We start from the raw sequence: 26,835 nt of genomic DNA on the forward strand, positions 1-26,835 counted from the left end.
TTCCCTATAGTTTTATTGCATTCCTTGTCCCAGAAAATGTATATTTTGACACCAAGATTGACCTTCTAAGTGGCTTGGAAGCCGAGATATTGGCTTTTATAGATATTGCATGGTGGCCATCTTTGTAATCCAAGATGGCCGCCTTCTGCCATCTTGATGGTGTGGCTCCCCTTCCAAAATGAAACTTATGGTGATGGAGAACACGTAAAAGAAAATTGGCGCTTTTGTCAGCCGTGTCCCCCTTTTTCAAAAATCTGGTCTTAAGCAACCGGGCTATCAGGGGCATCATGCACTTAGGATTTATTTGACATCCTTGTCGGTTATCAAAAAGTCTGGCGTTTTATGAACCTAACCCCATAATATGAACTGGAACATGTACTGGACACTGTTAATGATGCCCCACTCCCGTCTGCTTTCCAATCACATGGCACTCTATCCGAAGTGCCTTTTAGATCGCCTTTTAAAACTCTATTCTGTTTGCTGCAGGCTATCTATCTATAGCGATTACAATGCAATTATTATATTTCATAATATTAGTTAGTTATTTCCCCCCCTTTCTCTTCTGGATGACTTTCCTATGAATGGAAGTTTATTTGAACCGTTTACTGTAACTGTAGCCTATATATTTTTATTTTAGATTTCTACTGGTTTATTTGCATAGTATTGTATATATATAGCACTATGGCTTGTTTCCATTGGGCTCCTTTAAATAAACGAGTAGAATAAAAATACATCTAATATTATTAAAAGGCGTTCTAAAAAGCACTTCAGATAGAGTGCGGTGTGATTCCAAAGCACGCTCCACTCCCTTATATGGAGTGTCATGTGATTGCCTGCTCTGCTCATACTGCTCTACCTAGGTGAACACAAGGAAGGTTTTGAAAGGAAAGACGTTCCGTCCGTCCGTTCTCTAGATATATTGACACTCATGGGTGGCAAAACACGCACCGGAAGTTAGATGAAATAAATTAAAGTGAATGGAACCGTCTGGACCAGCTCATGTACAAACACTATTTCTGAACGATTGCAAACTTTGTCATTTAATCGGTTCAGGAATATAAAAGAAGACATATCACAGGTTGTTTTCTGCTATGTTGCTTTAGAGGTATCTAAAGAGCACAAAGTATGTTTCTGAACGGTAAGTATCGCGAGACTGTCCACCATATCCTGTCTGGCAGCCAAATCTCGCGATACCTCGGAGACAGAAACGAGACCTGCCGCTGTTTAGATGCCTCTAAATGATGTACTGTGAAACATGGAAAAGCAATTGATTATAAAACAACCTGTGTTATTATTATGTCTTCTTTTATATTCCTGAACCCATTATATGACAAAGGTCGCAATCGTTCAGAAATAGTGTTTGTTCACGAGCTGGTTCAGACGGCTCCATCCACTGTAATGTATTTCATCAAACTTCCGGTGCGAGGTTTGACACCCATGAGTGTCATGTCAATATATCTAGAGAACGGACGGACGGAACGTCTTTTCCTTTCTTCCTAGGTGAACAGGGTGGGGTAGTCTACAGTCTACATAGCTGCTAATGGCTCATTGTAGAGCAGACCTGGGCCCGGTGGCTCCAGGAGTCTATAAAAGCCCTGCTCATGCCCTTCTGTGATGAGATCCAGAGGAGACAGGCTTTCTGTCTGCTTGCTACACTGCTCTCCATGTCTCTGTTATGATACGTTTGATTATTCTTTCAATCCACACACACCCTGCACTACACTATGTTCCACTCATCCACACTTACACTGATTTACTGACTCCACACCTCATAGGACCCTTACTGTTATGATGTTATGTTACACCTCATAGGACCCTTACTGTTATGATGTTATGTTACACCTCATAGGACCCTTACTGTTATGATGTTATGTTACACCTCATAGGATCCTTACTGTTATGATGTTATGTTACACCTCATAGGACCCTTACTGTTATGATGTTATGTTACACCTCATAGGACCCTTACTGTTATGATGTTATGTTACACCTCATAGGACCCTTACTGTTATGATGTTATGTTACACCTCATAGGACCCTTACTGTTATGATGTTATGTTACACCTCATAGGATCCTTACTGTTATGATGTTATGTTACACCTCATAGGATCCTTACTGTTATGATGTTATGTTACACCTCATAGGACCCTTACTGTTATGATGTTATGTTACACCTCATAGGACCCTTACTGTTATGATGTTATGTTACACCTCATACACCTTAGGGCTGTGAATCGTCCGCTATCTCACGAATCGATTCGATTCCGATTCTTGGGGTCACGATTCCGATTTTTATCGATTTTTTCAAAACAAACGATTCTCGATTCAAAATCGATTATTTTCGATTCAAAAGCGATTTTTTTCCGATTCAAACGATTCTCGATTCAAAACGATTCTCGATTCAAAACGATTCTTGATTCATTTATGTAGCTTTTATAATTGTAAAGGTTTTATCAACTGATAATAATGTAAACACACAAAGGTAAATCCATTTTTTAAAAATGAGAATCGATTCTGAATCGTCCAACAGTAGAATCGCGATTCGTATTCGAATCGATTTTTTTCGACACCCCTAGGACCCTTACTGTTATGATGTTATGTTACTTTCAGTTTATGCCTCAGTTTCCTTTGTTAGTTATCATTTAATAAATAAACTTTGTTTCACTTTCCGTTGGTCTCCCTCCCCCGTTATTTGTCGTGGCCAGAGCCAGTCATGACAGTGCGTTCCCACAGAGAGATAACATATTTGTTTGCGATTTACAATGGAAGTCAATGCAAACAAACGACTTGGTGTGATGTTGCATGGAGCGACGCCAACGAGGCAAACAGGAGGACGTGAATGAAGCCATCGATCAATTCGGTATCTTGGCTCCAGCTGGATAAATCTACCCCCCCCCCCCCCACACACCCTTCACGTCAGCATTGATAACATTCTGTAGGATGTGTTAGGATGTGAACCGACCGGGAACCAGCAACACAGGAAGACGAGAAAGGATTATGAGATGGAATATGCGGGGGTTTTATGTGAATTTATGCAGTGAAATTGCAGGAATTTGCTAAAATTGTGGGAACTTAGCGGAAAAAATGCAAAATATGAGAAGAAATAGCCGATCTACAAACTCACAACATGTCACTAATGCAACGTGTTGTGTGCGTGTAGATCTGCTATTTTTTAAAGTAATCTTGCAAATAGTTGAAACATTATAACACAAATCTTGTATTCTGGGTCCCTAGCACAAAATATTTACGCAGTCAAATACATTAATTTAGGGGTCCTTGAGTGAGTTGAGCTTTGCGAAACAGACATCATTTTGTCTGCCTTTCATTATTTTCAAGGCAACAAAGCAAACCTTTGTCAATTCTCTGCCTTTCAATTGCCGTACTTCATTGCTACTCCAAACTCCAGTTTAGTTATGTGGGTTTGCTCTCTCTAAAGGGGATTTAAAATGTTATGCTAACAGGTGTTCCTATCTGCTTCCATGGAATACTATTACTTTGGTTTTCTCATCAAGTAGGATAAACATTAATGTCATTACTAAAGTTTCTTACGTTTTGACGGAGCAGTTTAATTTAGGCTACATTATTGAGCAAGGCATGCAAACACACCAGGGGTGAAAAAGGTGACAAGACCGAAGACCGCACATTTTTAGGGGGGTGGGTCGGTTTACAATCGACATGACTCCCACCCCCCCCCCGTAAAGCTACACGTTTGCATGCCTGTGTATGTTCTGCTGCACTGTGCACAGAGCCGGTGCACGCACAGTGTTTTTCACAGCACACCACGCTTTGTTTTGCTTCTGTGTGTCAACGTGAACGAACGGGTGAGGCGATGCCTTCATAAACTTTATGAGGAACAATGCGGGGATTGTGAAATCAAGCGATCATTGCATATTTCGCGCGGAAATATGCGATTATTGCAGTGAATATGCACCCTTTTTTAAAACAATTGACCCCCGCATAATCTGCGCCATTTGGCTGATTATGCAATGAATTATGCGATCGCATTATCCCGTTTTTCTGGAGGGTCTAATATATGACATTATATTTGATAACCTCTTGTGTTTGGAGAACATTTTATTAATTTGCGGTGGTACCTGGAAGTAGAATTGTAAACTACAGTAGGTTACCATGTGATTCACTGTCTCCACTGAAGCACGTCACACTACTTTAGATTTGTTATCAGTGTGTTTTATTATTTAGTTTGAGTATGAGTTAGCGCCCCAGTCTGTGTCTTCTGTGAGGAAGAAGCCCAACAACCCCACGGTGAGGCCTTTAGGAGGGCCTTTAGGAGGGCCTTTAGGAGGGCCATTCAAGCAAACCGCCAGTGGAGCTAATACCATTAGACGGCCCAATCTAGTGGTATCGGCCCAAGGAACCATCACGCCAGAAGGAAATGTTTGGATGGGGATGGTGCAGAGGATCTGGTGCAACGCTCAGGTCCTGGACCTGGTGAGACGAAGGAGGAGCCCGGCCAGGAGGCCACACCCACAGAGCCTAGTCCCTCCATGTGCCAGAGCCTCCCCTGAGTTCCGGCAGAGTAGTTCTGGAGAAGCGGACTGAGTGGCCCTGTCTTTACCTAAGAGGACTGACCGTGGGTAGCTACCTGGGACGTAAGTCGGGGCTTGATCAACCCCGGCTGGGTCACCTGGGCGAGGGTGTATGTTGTTGCGAGACCCTAAACATCCTATGACCCCATGCAGGCTACAACACTGATGATACGTCCCAGGTGCATCCATGTGATGTTTTCTTTATAGAACAGACAACACTGTCCTACAGAGAGAACTACACAATGTGTTTTATTGTGTTTTATTGTGTCATGCCTTGTTGTATAATGTTGTGTTTCTTACCAACAGGAGAGCGATGTTGGAAGATATTATTGACAGGAAGTCCCTCCTTCCTCAGTGACCAGCACTCCACTATACTTCCTGTCTGACTGGAGGCGCACAGCAACACCTGAACAACAACAACAACAACAACAACACAGTGACAATTAAAAATAACAATACAATGACTATTTACAATGACTCTTGCCTCCTGCATGTCCTCTCACACAGCATCCACGAACCTCCTCTTTGACCGTCCTCCTCTCAGGTAAGAGGAGAGGAGAAGAGGAAGGCCAGAGAGGAGGTTCATGGCTGCTGTGTGTGTGAGGACATTCAGGCTGGAGTCACAGAGGAAGAAGCAGAGAACACAGCCAGATAGAAACACATGAAGAAGACAATGTAAGCATTTATCAGACTCTCTCCAGAGTGATGTCAGTGTGAGGTCACAACAAGCAGAGTAAACATGAAGTCTATTCAATAAACAACAAGGTAAACAAACAGTCACATAAGTATTAGTGCAGAGAGAACAATGTAGAGCCTCAAAGAAACTATAGGATACCAGAGAAACAAGGAACCTGGTATCTGTCTAAAAACCATGCCATGTAAATGACATTCTGTACATTTGTGGTCAAGAAAAAAAATCAGAAAAACTAAAACATGAGACAAGAGACCAACATGTACATCAGACACAAGACTTAACATATTCTGTTGTCGTTGGATGAGATTTTGTCCACAAGGTGGTTCCATAGGAGAGATAACAGAGATAACAGAGATAACGGAGATAACAGGAGATAACAGAGATAACAGAAGATAACAGGAGATAACAGGAGATAACAGAGATAACAGAGATAACGGAGATAACAGAGATAACAGAGAGATAACAGGAGATAACAGAGATAACAGAGATAACAGAGATAACAGGAGATAACAGGAGATAACAGGAGATAACAGAGATAACGGAGATAACAGAGATAACAGAGATAACAGAGATAACAGAGATAACAGAGAGAGAACAGAGAGAACAGAGAGAACAGAGAGAACAGAGATAACAGAGATAACAGAGATAACAGAGATAACAGAGATAACAGGAGATAACAGAGATAACAGAGAGATAACAGAGATAACAGAGATAACAGAGAGATAACAGAGATAACAGAGATAACAGGCAAACATTGATCAAAGCGTAAAATGAAATGTTTCATTTTACGCTCTCAAGAGTTAAAGATCTATAAGGGTCCATCTGGTTACAAACTCCCCATCATTTAGCTGGGGACCACCTGGAACCCCCTCAAGGACCACTGCTGGTCCCCGGACCACTGGTTGAGAACCACTGTTTTACACCACTGGACCCTTGGAGCCTCACCGGCCGATGAGGCTCTAAATGTCACGTCCAACATGGTGTAAAGCAGGGGTTCAACATGGTGTAAAGCATGGGTTCAACATGGTGTAAAGCATGGGTTCAACATGGTGTAAAGCATGGGTTCAACATGGTGTAAAGCATGGGTTCAACATGGTGTAAAGCATGGGTTCAACATGGTGTAAAGCATGGGTTCAACATGGTGTAAAGCATGGGTTCAACATGGTGTAAAGCATGGGTTCAACATGGTGTAAAGCATGGGTTCAACATGGTGTAAAGCATGGGTTCCCAAACTTTTCAGCCCGCGACCCCAAAATAAGGCGGCCATTGACTCGCGACCCCACCTAAACCTGGAGGTAATTTATGCACAGAAACTTGCACGTTCGGTGCACATTTGAAATGTATTAAAATGGTAAAATGTACTATTTGTAATCATTTTAGGTTGTATTTCATCCATTCTGTTGAATTTAATTTAATAAGAGAAATATATAGATTATTATTCTTTTTATTTTTATTTTTTTTATGACCCAAAATAATTTCGCGACCCCACCGTCAGTCTCCCGCGACCACAAGTGGGGTCGCGACCCCAACTTTGGGAACCCCTGGTGTAAAGGAACCAATACATTTTACACTATGGAGCATGAAGATGATCCAATGTGTGTTGTACTGGGTGGAGGTCATCACCAGTGTGGTGTCATGCACACACACACCCTCCTGTACCTCTGTACCACAGAGAAACAGTCTCCTGTACCTCTGTACCACAGTGAAACAGTCTCCTGTACCTCTGTACCACAGTGAAACAGTCTCCTGTACCTCTGTATCACAGTGAAACAGTCTCCTGTACCTCTGTACCAGTGAAACAGTCTATGGGACATATTTTAGCCGGTGCCTTACCCATTATCCCTTAACTTATTTGCCATTGTTTTACAATAAAAATAAAAAAAATCAAATAGTTCAAATAGCTGATCTACAAGCTCACAACGTGTCCATGTAAATCGGCTAGTGGAACTATTTGAAAATGTTTTTAAAAATAGTTTTAAAAAATAGCAAAGAAGTTTAGGGATGATATGTAAGGCACCAGCTAGAATATGGCCTTAAGTGTTTCTCCTACATACCAAACAGGGACATGAGCTTGTAACAGGCTATTAAACACTGAAGGGATGTTTGTTACCATGGTGACAGCCTCTATTCTTCTGATGTTTAGTCTATGTCATACATGGGCAACTGGTGGCCCAGGGGCCACATGCGGCCCCCACCTTCACTTAACACATTGACTGCCAGAGTTTATTGTCTCCGCCGGAGGTGGAGAGTATGTTTTCGCTTCGTCCCGCCGTGTGTTAGCATGGGCCCTAGCCAAGCTAACATTGGTCAAGCTCCACGTGACACGTGTCAATATGTTGACACCAATGCCTTTGATTGGCTAGAGGGACGCATGACGAAATAAAATCCTATAAATAGGTGTGTCACTTCAAAAGGCCATTTATGCTTTTTGAAGTGAGGTAAGACAGGATCAATCAGTCTTGATTGGAACAGTACCTTCAGTACCTTCCAGTGTGTGTGTCCCTCTGAGAACACCTAACATTGGTCAAGCAAAGGCGCAGAAGGCCAAAGCTAAGAAAGCATACTCATCTACAACAGTAACACAGAAGAGGACTATAGAGTTGAATTGATCCCACAACAAGGCCGAAGTCTTAATACTGTAACAATTGGCCACCTTGATCAAATACATTATGTAGCACTAGAGAAAACTGACATAGATCAAACACACCAATCAACTGCTGAAACTGTTCAAGACAATGAAGATGAAGAAGACAGACAAGCATTTGAACAAACCAGTCAATTACGACGACTCCCATATGACACATTGCTTCAAGAAGAACATTTCTTAGATGCAGACACTACATATTCAGACGCCCCTGCAGAACACCAAAAACCACGCGCATTCTACCAAGACCACCCGTTCTACCAAGACGACCCGTGCTATTAAAATAGCACAGGTCTGCTGGCGGAGACTTGTGCTCCGAGGAGCACATTTTCTAGTTCATAATGTACTCACCCCTGTGCCAGCAATTTGCGTGTTTTTAAAGATTTTTGTTTTGTAACTTTTCATTCAAATACATTCTCTGATTGTGTTGTCAAGCACCTACGATTGTTCCACCAGTAGAGAGCAGCACATCCAAACATTGATCACCTCGCTCGCCCCCTCCCAAACAGGCCCACGTCATATCCTGTCATTCAAAGGATGTGACGTTTCCGACAATTCTGGCCCGCTGATCGGCCTGAAAACGATGTGATACACTACGACGATGACTGTTAGTCACCCGGACCAAAGAAAATAGAAGTTGAGCTGTCCGTTCGTTTGTTATACCGTGTGAAAAAACGTGTTTTTCCTTATTCTGGCCGAAAATCACCGGAGAAAAACAACGTGACCCGGAAATGAATTTCTTTTTTTTACATCCGGCTCCGGTTGAGTGTGACGTAAGTGGAAAACGAAAGTGTTGATGAGAAATAAACAGAGCCGTGCGATCACAGATTAAACAATGAAAATTCAAAACAACGCATCAATGCGTTCTTTGGAATCCTGGCACTCAAGCGATGGATTTGAAAGAATGCATCGATGCGTTCTTGGCACTGTATGTGTTAATGCGGCCCACAGGTTAATATCAGAATAGTGATATATTATTGATTTCAGCTGTTATGATTCTAAACATGCAAACATGACCCGCTTTAATTACTTCAGTCTATATTAGTAGCTTAATGACTAGTATTACAATTCTATTGTCTTTTTTATGTCCAATGTATTTGTATTTAAGTTCATAAAGTTAACATAAGTATAACTAAATGTATTTGAAATTAAACAAAAATGTAACTTAAAAAAAGAAATAGCAGATCTACAAGCTCAAAACGCATAGCAGTGCGACACGTTTTGAGCTTGTAGATCTGCTATTTTTTTAAAAAGTACTTTTGCTACTTTTGCTGCTGCTCTTTTTTTCCCTCAACACCAAAAATACTACGAGCTTTACAAAAAGCTATACAATGAGCTTGTAGATCTGCTATTTACGGCTACTGTTCCCCCAGAATAGAGATGCTAGAGGGTTCAAGAGGTTTATGTAAAAGATTTGACGACCCCCCCCCCCCCCTGTGGTAACTCTCAGGCCCCCCTGGCCTAGGGGTCCTGGACCCCCTGTTGAAGACCTGGTCCAGAGACTGAACGGTTCTGGTCAAAACCCTGGAAGAGCAGGCGTGCTGTGGCAATGCATTGTGGGTCATTTCTTCAGTGAGCATGCTGGGAGGCCATAAGGTTAGGAGGGAGTTGATTGGTTTTTATAATAGCCAAAAAAATAGCAGACCTACAAGCTCACAACGTGGCTATTTACATTTCAGCTGCAAAACTAAATATAAAGTATGGAAAACTCAAAGTCATCTTACAAGGAACCCTGGTTGACTAGCCTTGTATGCTTTACTACACTATATAAATGCCCTCTCCTACTCTCTTAAGATAAAAGACATTTAATTCATTTAAACAAAATAAAAAAGTGAGTTAGTTTGTATAAAGAAACATTGATGGTAAGAATAGAAACATCTGGAGGTATAGCAGCACGTTTATCTACACATCTGTTCAGAGAATAATGAAAAGGGGCAAAAGTGACACCTGCTGGTCAACTACGAGTACTGTGAAAATAGAATTCACACACAAGAATCTAATATCCAACGGGAAACGTGATGAATTCACCTCTTTACTGGCACTAAAATGATGAATTCACCTCTTTACTGGCACTAAAATGATGAATTCACCTCTTTACTGGCACTAAATGATGAATTCACCTCTTTACTGGCACTACAATGATGAATTCACCTCTTTACTGGCACTACAATGATGAATTCACCTCTTTACTGACACTAAAATGATGAATTCACCTCTTTACTGGCACTAAATGATGAATTCACCTCTTTACTGGCACTACAATGATGAATTCACCTCTTTACTGGCACTACAATGATGAATTCACCTCTTTACTGGCACTACAATGATGAATTCACCTCTTTACTGGCACTACAATGATTAATTCACCTCTTTACTGGCACTAAAATGATTAATTCACCTCTTTACTGGCACTAAATGATGAATTCACCTCTTTACTGGCACTAAATGATGAATTCACCTCTTTACTGGCACTACAATGATGAATTCACCTCTTTACTGGCACTAAATGATGAATTCACCTCTTTACTGGCACTAAATGATGAATTCACCTCTTTACTGGCACTAAATGATGAATTCACCTCTTTACTGGCACTACAATGATGAATTCACCTCTTTACTGGCACTAAATGATGAATTCACCTCTTTACTGGCACTAAATGATGAATTCACCTCTTTACTGGCACTAAATGATGAATTCACCTCTTTACTGGCACTAAATGATGAATTCACCTCTTTACTGGCACTAAATGATGAATTCACCTCTTTACTGGCACTACAATGATGAATTCACCTCTTTACTGGCACTACAATGATTAATTCACCTCTTTACTGACACTAAAATGATTAATTCACCTCTTTACTGGCACTAAATGATGAATTCACCTCTTTACTGGCACTACAATGATGAATTCACCTCTTTACTGGCACTACAATGATGAATTCACCTCTTTACTGGCACCGATCATATTAGTGGAGTCACACACAGGTATTTGCATACGCAGGCAGCCTGGGCCACACAGACACACGCTACACCTGGCACAAATATAACAACATATGACCTCAATCATAACAGCGTGAGTCCAGTTGAACAAACTTTAAAGTGTCATATAGTCAGAACAATGATGTGCAGATAGTATACAGTAGTCATTTCATTGTGTTCTATGCAGTGGTGTGCTGGGGTGGGGGCATCAAGGCCGGGGAGCTAAACAAGCTCCATACGGTCATAAAGAAGGCCAGCTCTGTGTTGCCGTTGGCCTCCGTATGGAAGGAAGGGCTGTCAGTCAGTCACAGAGAGGAGGATTAGGGACATCCTGGTTAACCCCTCCCATCCACTCTATGGCGAGCTGCAGGATACGGTCCTGTGTGGGCCCTGGTCTAGTGTGTTTATGTCCATCTGTGTCTGATGTGTCTCTGTTTGTCTGTACATTCTTTATTTATTTGTTACACTGTGCTGCTGTAACGCCATGATTTCCCCTCAGGGATTAATAAAGTATTTCTCATCTCTCTCTCCTAAATGTAGACTTACTACTAATAAATCACAAACTTCTAGCCATCGTTGACTCTTTAAAAATATGTATCTAAAGACAATAGTCACACATTAGCCTTCACCTCAGACCCCACATTATCACATTAGTTTACATAGTTTACACCCCAGCCTAGCTCTGGTCCATAGCGTTAGAAGGAGTTCTCCTTAACGCTATGGACCAGTCTAGCTCTGGTCCATAGCGTTAGAAGGAGTTCTCCTTAACGCTATGGGACTTTAGCTCTGGTCCATAGCGTTAGAAGGAGTTCTCCTTAACGCTATGGGACTTTACATCCTTTCTCCTCAGACCCGCGGTAACGCAGGCTGCACAGCCTCTCGTCTTTAGTGAAACATACACTTTCTCTACTCACCAAAACAAAGAGTGTTTTATGGAGATAAAAGCCTACTCTACTAAGTGGGAGCACTCTGAGCCCCTCACCTCACATCTAAAATACACTTTTTGGCCAGAAAAAAAAATATTATAAAAAATTGTCCCATAGCGTTAAGGAGAACTCCTTCTAACGCTATGGACCAGAGCTAACCCCGGCCCCTCCTCCTGAGTATCAGACACGCTTCCTCGGACGGTTTCTGGATGTCTACTACGCTTGGCTACGAAATATTTCTGCAGGTCACACTACGTGTATAGAGTAACACGGTGGAACACACCACTGGTTAGAGGTAACAGTACTACGGTAACAGTAAATAGGTACTACAGTTATGTTAGAGTTAGGGGTAACAGTAGAAAGGGTTAGGGGTAACAGAGGGTTAGGGGTAACAGAGGGTTAGGGGTAATATTACCTGTTCAGAGTTCTCTCTGGTGAGGAAGTGTAGGTGAGTGACAGCATGGTACTTGTCTCTCCTCAGAGGGTCTGTGGTACAACGCATGAACAGAGAGGGAAGCAGCTCTGTGTCTATACGACACTTCTCATTCACCACACTGACTATCACCTACACACACACACACACACACACACACACACACACACACACACACACACACACACACACACACACACACACACACACACACACACACACACACACACACACACACACACACACACACAGTGTTGTATTAGTGTCAAACGTGTGGAATAAGGACAGTAAAGCTCATGTAAACACAGTTACATCACATTTATACTGGATAAACATGGCTGCTTGACCTTTAACACTAAAGCAATGGTTCTAGAACACCTCATCAGGTGTCTTAATGGATGTTGAAAAGCACATCATTTAATACTAGCGTCACCAACATTACAAACATTCTGTTGATGATTGTTTTCTTGCTCTTGCCAACGATACACATGCTTCATGTCAGGCTGCTTCCCACACAGTCCAGGCCTGGAGTCTCAAGTTCTATTCAACAGAGAAACTACTGAAGATATCTCACCCATAGCTGTGTTGTAATGCATTATATTGTGTATATATATAGTGTTACCTTATAGAACTGAACAGGAGAGGAGGAGCTTCCGTCCGTAGCCGCTACAACGATGTTTCCTCCGCTGGTGAAGGCGATGTCGGCCATGGCTACTCGTCCTCTGAGACGACACAGACTCTCACTGGCCGACAGCAGCATCCCGTTGGGTTTTAACAACGATACTGTGACCAGACCGCTGACCGTTACGCCTACCCAGCCCTCCATGGGTTTACCTGAAACATTACATATGTTATACTATATATATATACTTATATATACTTATATACACGTATATATACTTATATATACTTATATATACCACTACCCAGCCCTCCATGGGTTTACCTGAAACATTATATATGTTATACTATATATATATACTTATATATACTTATATATACCACAACCCAGGGTTTACCTGAACAATAAAACATATATTACACAATATATACTGTATATATATAAAACTACCCACAAAAAGTTCAGGAACTTAACTTCGGTCGATTATATCTCCCCTTTAATAATATCAGTTGGTGTTGTGTTTTATATCACTTTTATCGTTGATTATTCACCTTTACAACGAGGTACAGATTGTAAGGATCGGGCATTAGTGGAATGAGCAACACAGATAAACGTGTGGGTAGCGCCTCCAAACAATTTGCCAAAAATCACGCCTGCTTGAAAGGTACATATGTGGGCCTTGCTGTGTTGTGAATATTTAAATCTTCAGTGTCTGTTTAGCCCAGGGTTTAGCCCAGGGTTTAGCCCAGGGTTTAGCCCAGGGTTTAGCCCAGGGTTGAGTGTGTGTGACTCTACAGTTTGTTGTACAAATGTTTTTTTGTAAATTAATTGTAAATACATTATTTTGTGAAATAAATATATGTTTTCATTTATTTCACTGATAGTTATGTATACAAATAACTTTTAGATGGATGGCTGCCTTTGATGGCATTCCTGCCATCAGAAATGTACAACAACCAAACTGTGATGATGAGATTCCAGGCCTGTATAGAGTATATCCCCCCCCCCCCTTCTTACCTCCAAATAAGGTCAGAGACGGAGCAAACTTCACCCTGGAAAACTTCTCCCCGAAGTTGGTGGATCCAGACTGGACGAGCAGATAATAAACAGTTAACAACAGTTCATCTAACTAACTAACAGTTCATCTAACTAACTAACAGTTCATCTAACTAACTAACAGTTCATCTAACTAACTAACAGTTCATCTAACTAACTAACAGTTCATCTAACTAACTAACAGTTCATCTAACTAACTAACAGTTCATCTAACTAACTAACAGTTCATCTAACTAACTAACAGTTCATCTAACTAACTAACAGTTCATCTAACTACCTGATATGATCCATTATACTAGGCAGGGCTTAAAGGGTTAGTTCAGATTTATTGAGTATTTTCTGTAGGAAATACTTACCATTAATGTAGTGGTTGCAAAGGTATTAATTGATTGCCCGAGTCCTGTGGTCAGAGTTATGGTCCGGTTCTGATAAAAATGAAGTAGTTCCGGTAGATTAGTAGATTTGGTGGGGGCCGCTCATTCAAAATAAATTAATTAAAAAAACTAGCGTCATTTGTATTATTTCTACCATATAGAGCAGGTTTCGTTCAATTTCGACCCCTCTGTCACATGGTACTAATGTTTGTGTCCAGAATCACTGCGCCGCGGCAGCCTACTCACGCACAAAATATATGACACAAAAAATTGTACCATGTGACAGAGGGGTCGAAATTGAACGAAACCTGCTCTATATGGTAGAAATAGGTCAACAATACAAATGACACTAGTTTTTTTAATTAATTTATTTTTAATGAGCGGCCCCCACCAAATCTACTAATCTACCGGAACTACTTCATATTCATCAGAACCGGACCATAACTCTGACCACAGGACTCGGGCAATCAATTAATACCTTTGCAACCACTACATTAATGGTAAGTATTTCCTACAGAAAATACTCAAAAAAATTTAACTAACCCTTTAAGTGTTTGTTCTACTTCATTCCTTCTGACCGCCAGAGGCAGTGTTTTCAACACCTGTATATTCATCGCGCGCTCGCGCATAGGTCGAATATTAATACCAACAAAGTCACTCGTGACCTGTGTGCACGCACGCCACCTATATAGGTGCGGGGCACACAGCGTTCATCCTCTTTCATCTTTTCGCCTCCAGAGCGTAGGTCGATAACTTGCAGCTATGCATGGAGTCTCGCAGCCAACACGGTTGGAGCTACGGACCACGGTTCTCGTCCTCCAGAGACTGCGTAGCCTGCTTTATACCTTGGAATTACCCCGTTATAGGGGCTGTCGGAAAGAACCGAAAAGGGAAAAGAAAAGGAAAAGAAGCATACAGAGCAGCCTCTTCACGACGGTGAATGGAGTTAGCGGCTGCTTGCTAGCATTGGAGCTAACGACACCGTGAGCTTTCCCCGCTCCACCGTTGTTGTTGAACCTGGCACGGATAACTAATGGAGCCATAGCTGTACATTGGCGACGGTGAGTGCATGTATTGTGCTGTTTACAGACAAATAAAGTAAAATGATTAGCGTTGAGGGCGCATCTCGCCCTGCCGCTTTTAAGGACGCGGCGTGTAGCCCACCGCCATATAGCCTCAGCATAGTACGTGTTTCCCACTCCGCTATTGCTTGTCGCTGGACGAAAGAAGGGGAAAGTAAACATTGCTTCTCTGGTGGTGTCACTGGATGAAGCTGTTGAGCTGGATGACCGTTGCTCATGGCCACAGTGTTAGTCTCTGGTCTGCTACCTAGAGCCATGCCACAGCAGCTGGAATGGGACGTATTGGACATTCCCTTAACTACCTCGTCCTGGCCCTCCGGCAGGCGAGTGTTGATGCGCAGACACAGCACCTATCCAGCGCCTATCCAGCGCCTATCCAGCGCCTATCACTCTAGGCGTTTGCTTACATGATTAGAGAATTGGCAGACTGTCTACTTTCATAATGTCAGGGCCAGTGTGGCTTTTCTAAGAGGCTGCCATAACTGAGTGGTTAGTGGCCCGCATGGGGAGCCAGAGCCTCTGGATGTCCCGGGCTCGATGCCAGGCCAGCAATGGGTCGATGTGTGTCCCTATCTGAGCCCCTAGTTGCCCCCTGAGCGCCGTAGAATGGCTGCTCACTGCTCCTAGTAGTTCTAGGAGGGGTAAATAAATACAGCGGATGAATTTCACGTATGTAAAAATGTGCAAGGAGAAAAAAGAGTGTGGACCATTCCAACAGGCCCCACACTCATGGAGGGGCAGTGAGACACTTCACACTCTGCCTGTCATTCCAGGCCAGAGGTTTGGGCCTGCTACCCAACAGGCCTTGCAGCATAGTGCACTGTGAACAGGCAGTTCAGTTCAATTGGAAGGTTTCTACTTGATCTACTTGATTTACTCATATATATATTTGTGTCTGTGGCTTGGGCCTCGAACCCCAAGACTGCAACGGAATGGTGAGGGTCTCCAGCCAGTGTCGTTAATGCACTGGACCTGCATGCAGGGCACCTGGCCCTCAGGATGTTTATGCCTTGTTCAATAACACAATATATCAACAGTCTGTCCCAGTCAGTCTCTGCAGGAGGCTTGGAAGCTCCTTCCGTGGGCCTTGCCTCATCTTGCAAATTTCATAGCAATGCGCTTGTTGGGTGTACAGTCCAGGCTGCGGACATGTTTCCCACTGGAAGCCTCTTGGATCCGATAGCAGTTCGGATCACATGCATAGGTATGGCAGAGCGGTAGTACCGTTGGCCTTGAGGGCATACCGCATTGTTAACTGTAGGTCTCCCTTCCGGGACAGACCAGTCCGCTAGGGCAGGATGCTCTGGCCTACTGCAGCTTCTCAATGAAGTGCCTTGGCCTCTCCACAGAGCAAGATCTCCTGTCACAGTTTGGGGGGAGGTGCATGTGGCATCCTCACTCCTAACCTTCGGCTGCGTCATTGACCACTGAAACTCAAGACTATTGTCCGAACATTACTGGATTATCGTACGCCAGGGCGTTGAACGCCAGCAAGTGTAAACTGTGCTCTAGTTGGGACAAGGGCCACTGTATAGGTTGGAGTGTTGCTCTGTGCTTATGCTGCTCTAGATATCTGCGGATGATGTTAAATAGAGGGTTTAGCCTCTGTACCATTGAGATGCTCTCCGCGTGTGGCCCACACAGGTTGCATGGGTGCCATCATGATGCTTGCCTGTGGTATTGGAAGCATTGTCCCCAGCCGGTACATCGGGCTGCTGTCAGATGGCTATCTGCTAGTACTCTTTGTCCTCACTGCTTCATCTGCAAAAGTGAGTAGGTGCCTAGGTGGGCTTCATGCCCTGCCCATTGCCAGAGACTGTTAAAGTGGGATTCCGATGGGTCTGGGTTTACCATGTGGCCGACCCCTCCTTACGTCCTCAGAGGCTTTCTGCCTTCACGTCAGCTAGCCTATTGATTTGTTAGTTTGCTCCTCAACCAGGGGTGGAGCAACTGCATTCTAGTACCTGCCTATTGTGTCCCGTCCGGGCTCTGTGGCAGGACATAGCTGTGATGGCTGGAGTTTGGTTGTATTTGTCTGTGATGAAGGGCACAGCTGTGCCTTGGCTTAATGGAGACTTTCATTTCTGCGTTCAGGCAAATGTACGTCTTCAGCGGGCCTCTAGGTTTCCCCCAAGGCATTTTTTGACCGGGGGTGTTGCCAGAGCCTCTCCCTCAGTGATACAGGCTTAGAGCAGGCCAGGAGATGCAGCCGAATGGGCTTCATCTTTATGGGCTTTGCCCGCTCCTATATACAGTATATATATATATATATATATATATATACATATAGTCAACCTGGCCGTCTCGCAGCGACGGCTGTGTCGTTGTCTGTTCATGCTATCTGCAAACCGACCTCGGTAAGCGCAGATTCCTCGTGACTATGTTGGTATTAGTCATCCAGGTGTTGAAAACACTGCCTCTGGCGGTCAGAAGGAATGAAGTAGAACGAGAGTTATGCATATAACTAAGGTTCTACGAATTCCGGATGACCGCCAGAGTTGACTGTCACTCGGAATTCTCTGTCATTCTCGACGAAAAGATTTCAGGAGGATGATCGCTGTGTGCACCGCACCTATATAGGTGGCGTGCGTGCACACAGGTCACGAGTGACTTTGTTGGTATTAATATTCGACCTATGCGCGAGCGCGCGATGAATATCCAGGTGTTGAAAACACTGCCTCTGGCGGTCATCCGGAATTCGTAGAACCTTAGTTATATGCATAACTCTCGATCTAAATTCTAAATTGTCATTTATTCAGTTCATCAAAACATGGATCACTCAGAAGGTGATTGATAGCTCCACCAGTTCATACCATCTCTACATGCAGGGCCAGATTAATGAAGGGATTGTACTTAAGGTCTCTAGATGGCATAGAGCCAGTCACTTGTTTATAACATGTAGAATCCACACATGTGAGGCTCTCTGAAGACACTATGTATGGATTCATGTCTCTCCTGGATGAGTCCTGGAACAGAGTTATTGAGGATAGAGTTAATCCTGTGAAGAGCTGTCTCTGGTACTCATCCAGGCTGTGTAAACACTGGAGAGTCAGCCTCTATGTATGACTTTATAATGTCTTGTTATTCATTTGTTGTGTGATATTTGTATGTACTCTATGGACTCCCTGTGTGTCTGGTAACTAACTCACCATCTCTACATGCAGAGCCAGTTTAACTCTGTTATGTAACCATGACAGTAACTAACTCACCATCTCTACATGCAGAGCCAGTTTAACTCTGTTATGTAACCATGACAGTAACTAACTCACCATCTCTACATGCAGAGCCAGTTTAACTCTGTTATGTAACCATGACAGTAACTAACTCACCATCTCTACATGCAGGGCCAGTTTAACTCCGTTGTGTAACCATGACAGAGCGATGATAGGGTCTCCATCCACAGAGCTGCCCAGGCTGGACTCCCAGCTGTTCACCAGATGTTCTGACATCATCCAACACTTTATCTGACCATCACCGTCTGATGACAGCAGCTTGGAGCCTGGAGATACATCAATACATCAGTTAATCAATCGATACGTTAATGAATCAATCTTTATTAATCTGTCTATCATGTCTGCTGACAGCAGTGTGGGACGTCTAACACAACAATACATAAAGACACACAGACACAGTACTGTAACATGTAGACATGTAACACATGATGACAACATGGACTAAGGATCATGATGCCCCCTGGTGGACATTTGTGTGAGGTGTAGTGACAGTAAAGACCAAGCAGGCTTCATCAGTGATAAACTGGACAGTGTTGAGGAGGTGTTGAGGAGGTGTTGAGGAGGTGTTGAGGAGGTGAGAAAGAGGAGGAAGCTATCCTGGCTAAGCCCCTCCCCAAATGAGGAGATAGACTGACTGAATGACACATTCATCTTCCTCCAGCAGAACAATGACAGACTGTCTGTCCTTTGTGCAGGAAGACATGTGTAGTTTAACATCATGTCTGTTCACACTCAAATTAACTACAGTTATGAAGGATTTCTTTATTTGCCTGCCTGTCTGTCTGTCCATTAAACAAATCAACATATGACCACAATGGAAACATGTCCCCAGGACTTTGTGTTATCCTTTTAGCCTTAATGTCTGATTATGTTTATGTTATAAAGTTATAAAGGACATAACATCTGCTCTTACATCATCCATCCAGGTACAGGTAGCTGCTCAATCATCTTTACAGAGTAAAGTATAAACTATCAGACGTCTATGTGTGTATGTTAATGCTGTCAGAATGAATTTCGTATTTCAAAAATAATTCAAATGTGAAAACAAATGTATAACATTTGAATGCTAAAATTGCCATTCGAATTTAGTTTAAAAAATATAATATTTTTTTCTTTTTCCTGACCTACCAATGCGAAAACAAATGCTTTCATCATGTCACGCATGATCAACAACACAGTGCACTGCACACAGAGAGTTAAGAACGTATAGTCGCTACCATTATACCACTCTGTGTTGTGCACGCTCTGCCGCACGCCTGTGTCACACCATGTTGGTTCAGCGCAGAGGCAGCAGGCAAGACTCCGCGCACACGCACGCACGCACACGCACACACACACACACACACACACACACACACACACACACAGCACACACACACACACAGTGCAGGCCTACAAACACATAAAAGACGTTTAGGACAGCTCACCTGATTGGTCCCACTCCAGACAGGAAATGACCTCAGCGTGGCCAGAGTTGATGGAGTAAACATCCCAGGGGTGTTCTGTATCGATGATGTGGATCATGTGACTCACATCTGCAGCCAATCAGAGAAGAGAGAACATCATAATCATCTTCATCATCATAGTGTTAATCTCCCATATGGGCAAAAACATGAATCAGCTCATCTGCTCATGATGGCAGACATTAAGGCAATTAACAATTATACAATTTACAATGTAGTCATTATCATCAGAAGCTCTTTATCCAGACTCAGAGTGACTTACAGTAAACAAGGTAAACAGAAACACATACATAGAATATTACAATCTAAAATGTAATGTTTACTGTGTCTCAGTAAACATTACATTTGTACCTTTATCCTCGTCCTCAGCTTTCAGGTCGGTAGTAAAGGCCACCAGGTTCCTACAGGACCAGGAACACACCAGAGGAATGGAGGGACAATGGTTGTTCTTTGGCCTCTTCTCCCACTCACACACATAGGTCACCTCCATCTGTAGATAGAACCACACTGTTAGAACCTTTACTAGAACCTATAGAACACACATAGGTCACCTCCATCTGTAGATAGAACCACACTGTTAGAACCTTCACTAGAACCTATAGAACACACATAGGTCACCTCCATCTGTAGAGAACCACACTGTTAGAACCTTCACTAGAACCTATAGAACACACATAGGTCATCTCCATCTGTAGATAGAACCACACTGTTAGAACCTTCACTAGAACCTATAGAACACACATAGGTCACCTCCATCTGTAGAGAACCACACTGTTAGAACCTATAGAACACACATAGGTCATCTCCATCTGTAGAGAACCACACTGTTAGAACCTATAGAACACACATAGGTCACCTCCATCAGTAGAGAACCACCACAACACTGTTAGAACATGTAGAACAGCGGCTCCCAACCTGTGGGGGGCGCCACATATTTGTGTGTTTTTTTTTACATTAACCACTTGAACCCTAGCGTCCCTGTTCTGCCGGAAATAGTACCTTGTGAGCTTGTAGATCAGCTATTTTCGGCGAAGAGATTTAGCATAAAGGGAAAAAAGAGTGAACCAAGTACAGAGCCAACGATGAGTTTACTAAGTATTGAGGGTTTAAAGGGATAGTTCACCCAAAACATTACTTTTTTTCTATCTATTAGTCACCACATGGAGAATTGAATTCATGGATATGTTGTAGTTTTTATCTCATTCATAAGACAATAATGTGATGACCAGCGGACCGGTAGGCAGCGGGTCCGGTAGGAGACACAACGGAGACTCTTTGTGTCTCCTACCAGACCCTCTGCCGGTCATCAGATTATTGGTTTATAGGAATGAGACACAAACTAAACAATATGCATTATTATTATTATTATTATTTAAGTAGTTAAATAACGTATGAAAATACACATTAACATGAAACCAACATATTAATAGAAAATATAATGTGTAAACTAACAAACACAAACATTATGATAGTCTATGAAATCTATGACAAGGTTTAATCTAATCAGCTATGAGGGGTCTTTGTTGGCAGACCCCTGACCCCCTGACCCCTGACCCCCTGTTGGTAGACCCCTGTAGAAATACTGTCACACTACAGGTTTAACCTTTTCACTCAAAACTTTGTTTTAACCAAAGATGTCACTTGTACCATTGGTTCCGGGGACCCCCAGGGGTCCTTGAGGGAGTTCCAAGGGGTCCCCAGCTAAATGATGGATAGTTAGGAACCAAATGGACCCTTACAGGTCTGTAACTCTGAGAGTGTACACATGGAACCAAATGGACCCTTACAGGTCTGTAACTCTGAGAGTGTACACATGGAACCAAATGGACCCTTACAGGTCTGTAACTCTGAGAGTGTACACATGGAACCAAATGAACCTGTGAGTTACATTAACATTGATTTTACAATATAAATTGGGGTCCCAGAGATAGAAATGCCAGTAAATAGGGGTCTGTAGCCCTAATGCATGTCAAACTTAGCTCCGACGGAACCTCTCCCTCCGCTGTATAGCTCCGAGCTAGCTGTAGAATACAACTCTCGTAGACGTATTTATGATTCTGACGTTTTCAATCTACGAGAGTTGTAGGGTTCACGCCCCATGGAGACCTGGACTTTCTGCACTATGCCCCGCAAAGTACTCCAAACGTGTACAAATTGAAAATAAAGGTGCTTACCTCAAAGCCCCAAATGTTAACTACTTCTACGGGGTAGTAGTTTAATGTAATAATCCATATCTTTCAATAAAGAAGTGTTTTAATGCCGTCTGTGGCCGAACGCCATTTTTTCACCCTCGTTTACTTCCTGTTTACATTTAGTGTAATTCCGGGTTTCACCGGATGCGCCCCCTCACTTCCCGTCACTACCGCCCATTGGGAACTTCCGACAGAATCGGCCACAGACGGCATTAAAACACTTCTTTATTGAAAGATATGGATTATTACATTAAACTACTACCCCGTAGAGCCAGTTAACATTTGGGGCTTTGAGGTAAGCACCTTTATTTTCAATTTGTACACGTTTGGAGTACTTTGCGGGGCATAGTGCAGAAAGTCCAGGTCTACGAGAGTTGTATACTACAGCTAGCTCCGAGCGGAGGGAGAGGTTCCGTAGGGGCATGTCAAACTGGGGGGTCCTTGAAATTAAAATGGTTGAGAATCACTGCTGAGCTGTAAAAATCTTCTCTTATGGGGGTCCCTGGCATATCTTTTCAAATGGGGGTCCGCGGGCTAATAAGGGGTCAATGTGGGGGTCCTTGACATGAAAGAGTTAGAGAACCAGTGATATAAAACACACTTTATGATCAGAAAATAAAATGTTTCACCCGAAGGAGAAGTGTTAGTTACGATTCTTTTACAGTTACCTTTCAAACCATTAAAACTGGTTATTATGACAACATGAACATGTAATAACATAATAACACTATAAACCACATGTTATATAACACACTTATAAACATGTTATATAACACACCTATAAACATGTTATAGTTCATAATAAACTTCTTACCATTCATTCATTTCAACACGAACAACATCCAGAGAAACAACAACAATGAGACTAGGACCCCACTAGGACCCCTAGAGGACACACAGCTGTCTATACGATGCCTGACTGTTAGTGGACCCCACTAGGACCCCTAGAGGACACACAGCTGTCTGATACAATGCCTGACTGTTAGTGTTCAAAGAGCCAGAATATAAAATAGGGCTTAATACGTGGTTAATTTATATTTTATTAGTAAGCATCTAAATCAAATATTGTTTTGAGTTAGGTGAGTGCTGTGTGCGAATGTATATGTGTGTGTGTGTGTGTGTGTGTGTGTGTGTGTGTGTGTGGTGTGTGTGTGTGGTCGTGTGTGAGTGTGTGTCTGCGTGCGTGCGTGTGTGTAGACCTGTAGAGGGCGCTAGCCGGCCGGGGCTCGGCTCCTCTCCTCTCCTCTCCTCTCCTCTCCTCTCCTCTCCTCTCCTCTCCTCTCCTCTCCTCTCCTCTCCACCCCTCCCCTCTCCTCTCACTCCTTCCTCGCACTCCTCCCTCCCCTCTTCCCCTCCTGCCCCTCTCCTCTCCTCCTCCCTCTCCTCCCTCCCCTCCCCTCCCCTCCCCTCCTCCCTCTCCTCTCCTCCTCCTCTCCTCTCCTCTCCTCTCCTCTCCTCCCCTCTCCCTCTCCTCTCCTCTCCTCTCCCTCCCTCCCTCGTCCCTCCCTCTCCTCTCCTCTCCTCTCCTCCCCTCTCCTCTCCTCTCCCTCTCCTCTTCCTCCTAGCCTAGCCATGGTTCACATGACGCTCGTCTGTCACAAAGCGTCATGGCTCAACTTGTTCCCGGTTTTGGCACTTTCTTCATTTACAACCCGTACATCTACATAAACGTTCTTATTTCAAATATAAAGTGCTAAACCTACGATCATAAATGTAACAATCTAAATCGGGTGGGCCTAAGTGCCTGTATTTTCCGCATTGTTCAATCAAAAGCATTTTAATTTGATCGGCGATCATTTTCCTCATAGAGTTATAATGTATCAGAGTGCAATACACCTCCCTACCAATAGGATCGCGTAGTTGAAAGCATATGAAAGACATTTTAAGAAAATGACCATCAATCATATTAAAATGCTTTTTATTGAACAATACAGAAAATACGGGTACTTAGACCCAAGCGTTTCAATTTATAACATCCATGACCGTGGGGTCATTCCTTTATATTTGAAATGTGAACGTTTATGTAGATGTACAGGGTGTAAATGGAAACAATGACAATACCAGGTTAAAGTTCCGCCATGACTGTTATGACACGACAGTCATGTTTCAGGGCTTACAGCCGGACCGGAAGTTCCCTCTTATCCTCTCGTCGTTGACTTCCGGGAAGAGGCCGTAACAGAATGTTATGAACATCAGCAGCTAGATGCTAACCGTTAGCTTCCCTTTAAAGAACTACAAGAACTACAAAACTAACCGACATCTAAAGCTGATATTTAAACCAATATCTGATCCATCAAACCAATGAAAACGACGCTCGAGCGGCCAGTGGTAGTGTGGACGGACAGCTAGCGTCCCGAAGCTAACTGTTAGCCTGTGTGTGTTTAGTGTGTACGTGCATGTATGTGTGTGTGTGTGTGTTTGTGTTGGGTGGTAGGCTAAGCTAAGCTAACGGTAGCTGCTTTGTGTTTATTTCTTTATTGAATGGTTTAATAATGATTATTAAACTATGATAGTGTTTATAACATAGAATAAGCTGTTATAATATCACAATTAATGTGTTAATAACAGCTTTATGAAGCTGTTTAGGGAGCAGCTTTTACTAGTGTGTGTGTGTGTGTGTGTGTGTGTGTAGAGAGAGAGTAGAATATCAGATCTATAGAACCTCATACTCAGTGTGATGGACAGCTCTGTGCTGCTGTGTGAGAAGCCTTCCTCATCCTCTTCATCACACTGACGTCATCATCCTCCTCAACATCTGGAAGAAAACACACAGATGTGTTTTCCTACCAGCTGCAGTGATACTTCAGTGATGTGAGTACTTTTACTAGAAATAGAAATAACAGGTTTTTTTTTACCTTGTAGACCAAATAACATGCTGGAAGAAGTTATCAGATATTTTACTCAAGTAAAAGTATCAGTACCACAATATAAAAAATACTCTGTTACAAGTGAAAAGGCCCTGTGTTCAAAATGTTACTGAGTAAACGTACTCAAGTCGTACTATTGTCATCAAAATATACTTAAAGTACCAATAGTAAAAGTATTAAAATGTTTGAAAAATATCAGATCTACAAGCTCACAGCGCGTCGCGATGCAACGCTCTGTGAGCTTGTAGATCTGCTATTTTCATCCTCCTCATCATCCTCAACATCTGGAAGAAAACACACAGATGTGTTTTCCTACCAGCTGCAGTGATGTGAGTACTTTTACTCAGAGTAGAAAAGTAGAAACTACTCTATTTTTGACAGTTTTTGACCTTGTAGATCTGCTATTTTTACACAGGACTGGTGCTTTAACCGTATCTATGATCTAAAAGTAACTTTAACTAAAGTTAATAAATGGTAAATGTAATTTAGATTAGATATCATGTTATTTAGACTGTTGACACCTAGTATCCTATAGTTATAGTTTAAAGAGAATTGGAATGGGTCAAACTAGCAATAGAATGTGTCCAGAAGTATCTTCTATAGACCTATTATGTAGCTAAATTATGTTTTTGATATTATATTGTTTAGACCATACATGGGGAACTGGCGGCCCGGGGCCCACATGCGGCACCCCACCTTCACTTAATGCGGCCCACAGGTTAATATCAGAATAGTGATATATTATTGATTTCAGCTGTTATGATTCCAAACATGCAAACATGACCCACTTTAATGACTTCAGTCTATATTAGTAGCTGAATGACTAGTATTAACATTTTTTTTAAAATGTGAAATGTATTTGTATTTAAGTTCATAAAGTTAAGAACAGGAGAACTGTTGCGCCTTTCTTTGTCCTTTTGGTGAAGATTAACTGCAGGTGCGGTGGTCTCTAAAAACATAAGGGTAAACTGACGGAAGGAGACTCGCTCACTGCATGAAGGTTAAGAAAACTCCTTAGACAAGACTTAAAGAAAATCTTTTTTTCTTTATTTTGAGATGCTCATAATCTGCTCGGTGCCAGCACCGAGCAGATTATGATTTGTAGATCGGCTATTTTAGAAGAATCGTAAAAATTCATATTGGCCAAATACATATCATTCTGTAAGAGCAGGAACAGCAGAAACATAAGCTGATGAAAAGTTAACATTTGAGCTACACATACTTCTTGGTTCTTTCCATTTCTCAATGCTTTGTAGAGGCAAATATTGTACTTTTATATTTCTACACATATTTGCGTGTTTCTGGCGGTAGGCAGCGGGTCCGGTAGGAGACACAAAGGAGACTCCTTTGTGTCTCCTACCGGAACCGCTGGCCTACCGGTCCGCTGGTCACCATATTATTGTCTAGGAATGAGATAAAAACTAAAACATATCCATGAATCCAAGTCTCCATGAGGCGACTGATACATAGAAAACAAGTATTTTTTTTGGTGAACTATCCCTTTAACCCCTAAGCCCTATTTCACTACCACTACTCGGGGCTATTCAAAAATAGCCGATCTACAAGCTCACAATTGTTTGTTGTGAGCTTGTAGATTGGCAGTTTTCAGAACAAAATGGACAACTTGTCTTTGTGTGTGACCAGGTTGTGTGTCTCTTTGTCTTTCTAACACAGATCTGGGAGGAGTTGAGTGTCTGTGAGGAGCGTCTGAGCTGAATCCT

The 26,835-nt window shown here is 42.6% G+C and overlaps 1 protein-coding gene across 2 annotated transcripts in view; it reads right to left on the bottom strand.

Moving 5' to 3' along the window:
• The window catches only part of med16 (mediator complex subunit 16), a 50,827-nt gene extending 27,651 nt beyond the window's left edge, over positions 1-23,176 (bottom strand). For both annotated transcript variants that reach the window (XM_080431421.1, XM_080431420.1), the window contains exons 1-8: positions 23,062-23,176; positions 20,407-20,545; positions 20,020-20,127; positions 18,689-18,858; positions 13,865-13,934; positions 12,848-13,059; positions 12,208-12,357; positions 4,849-4,954 (exon numbers count right to left, since the gene is read on the bottom strand). In XM_080431421.1, the coding sequence (XP_080287547.1) occupies positions 4,849-4,954; positions 12,208-12,357; positions 12,848-13,059; positions 13,865-13,934; positions 18,689-18,858; positions 20,020-20,127; positions 20,407-20,545; positions 23,062-23,064 (958 nt within the window). In that variant the 5' untranslated portion in view covers positions 23,065-23,176. The remainder of the gene's footprint in view (positions 1-4,848; positions 4,955-12,207; positions 12,358-12,847; positions 13,060-13,864; positions 13,935-18,688; positions 18,859-20,019; positions 20,128-20,406; positions 20,546-23,061) is intronic.
• Positions 23,177-26,835: the final 3,659 nt, after the last annotated feature.

Source organism: Gymnoscopelus braueri (genome assembly GCF_963280865.1).
Source record: "Gymnoscopelus braueri genome assembly, chromosome: 6".
Classification (NCBI taxonomy): domain Eukaryota; kingdom Metazoa; phylum Chordata; class Actinopteri; order Myctophiformes; family Myctophidae; genus Gymnoscopelus; species Gymnoscopelus braueri.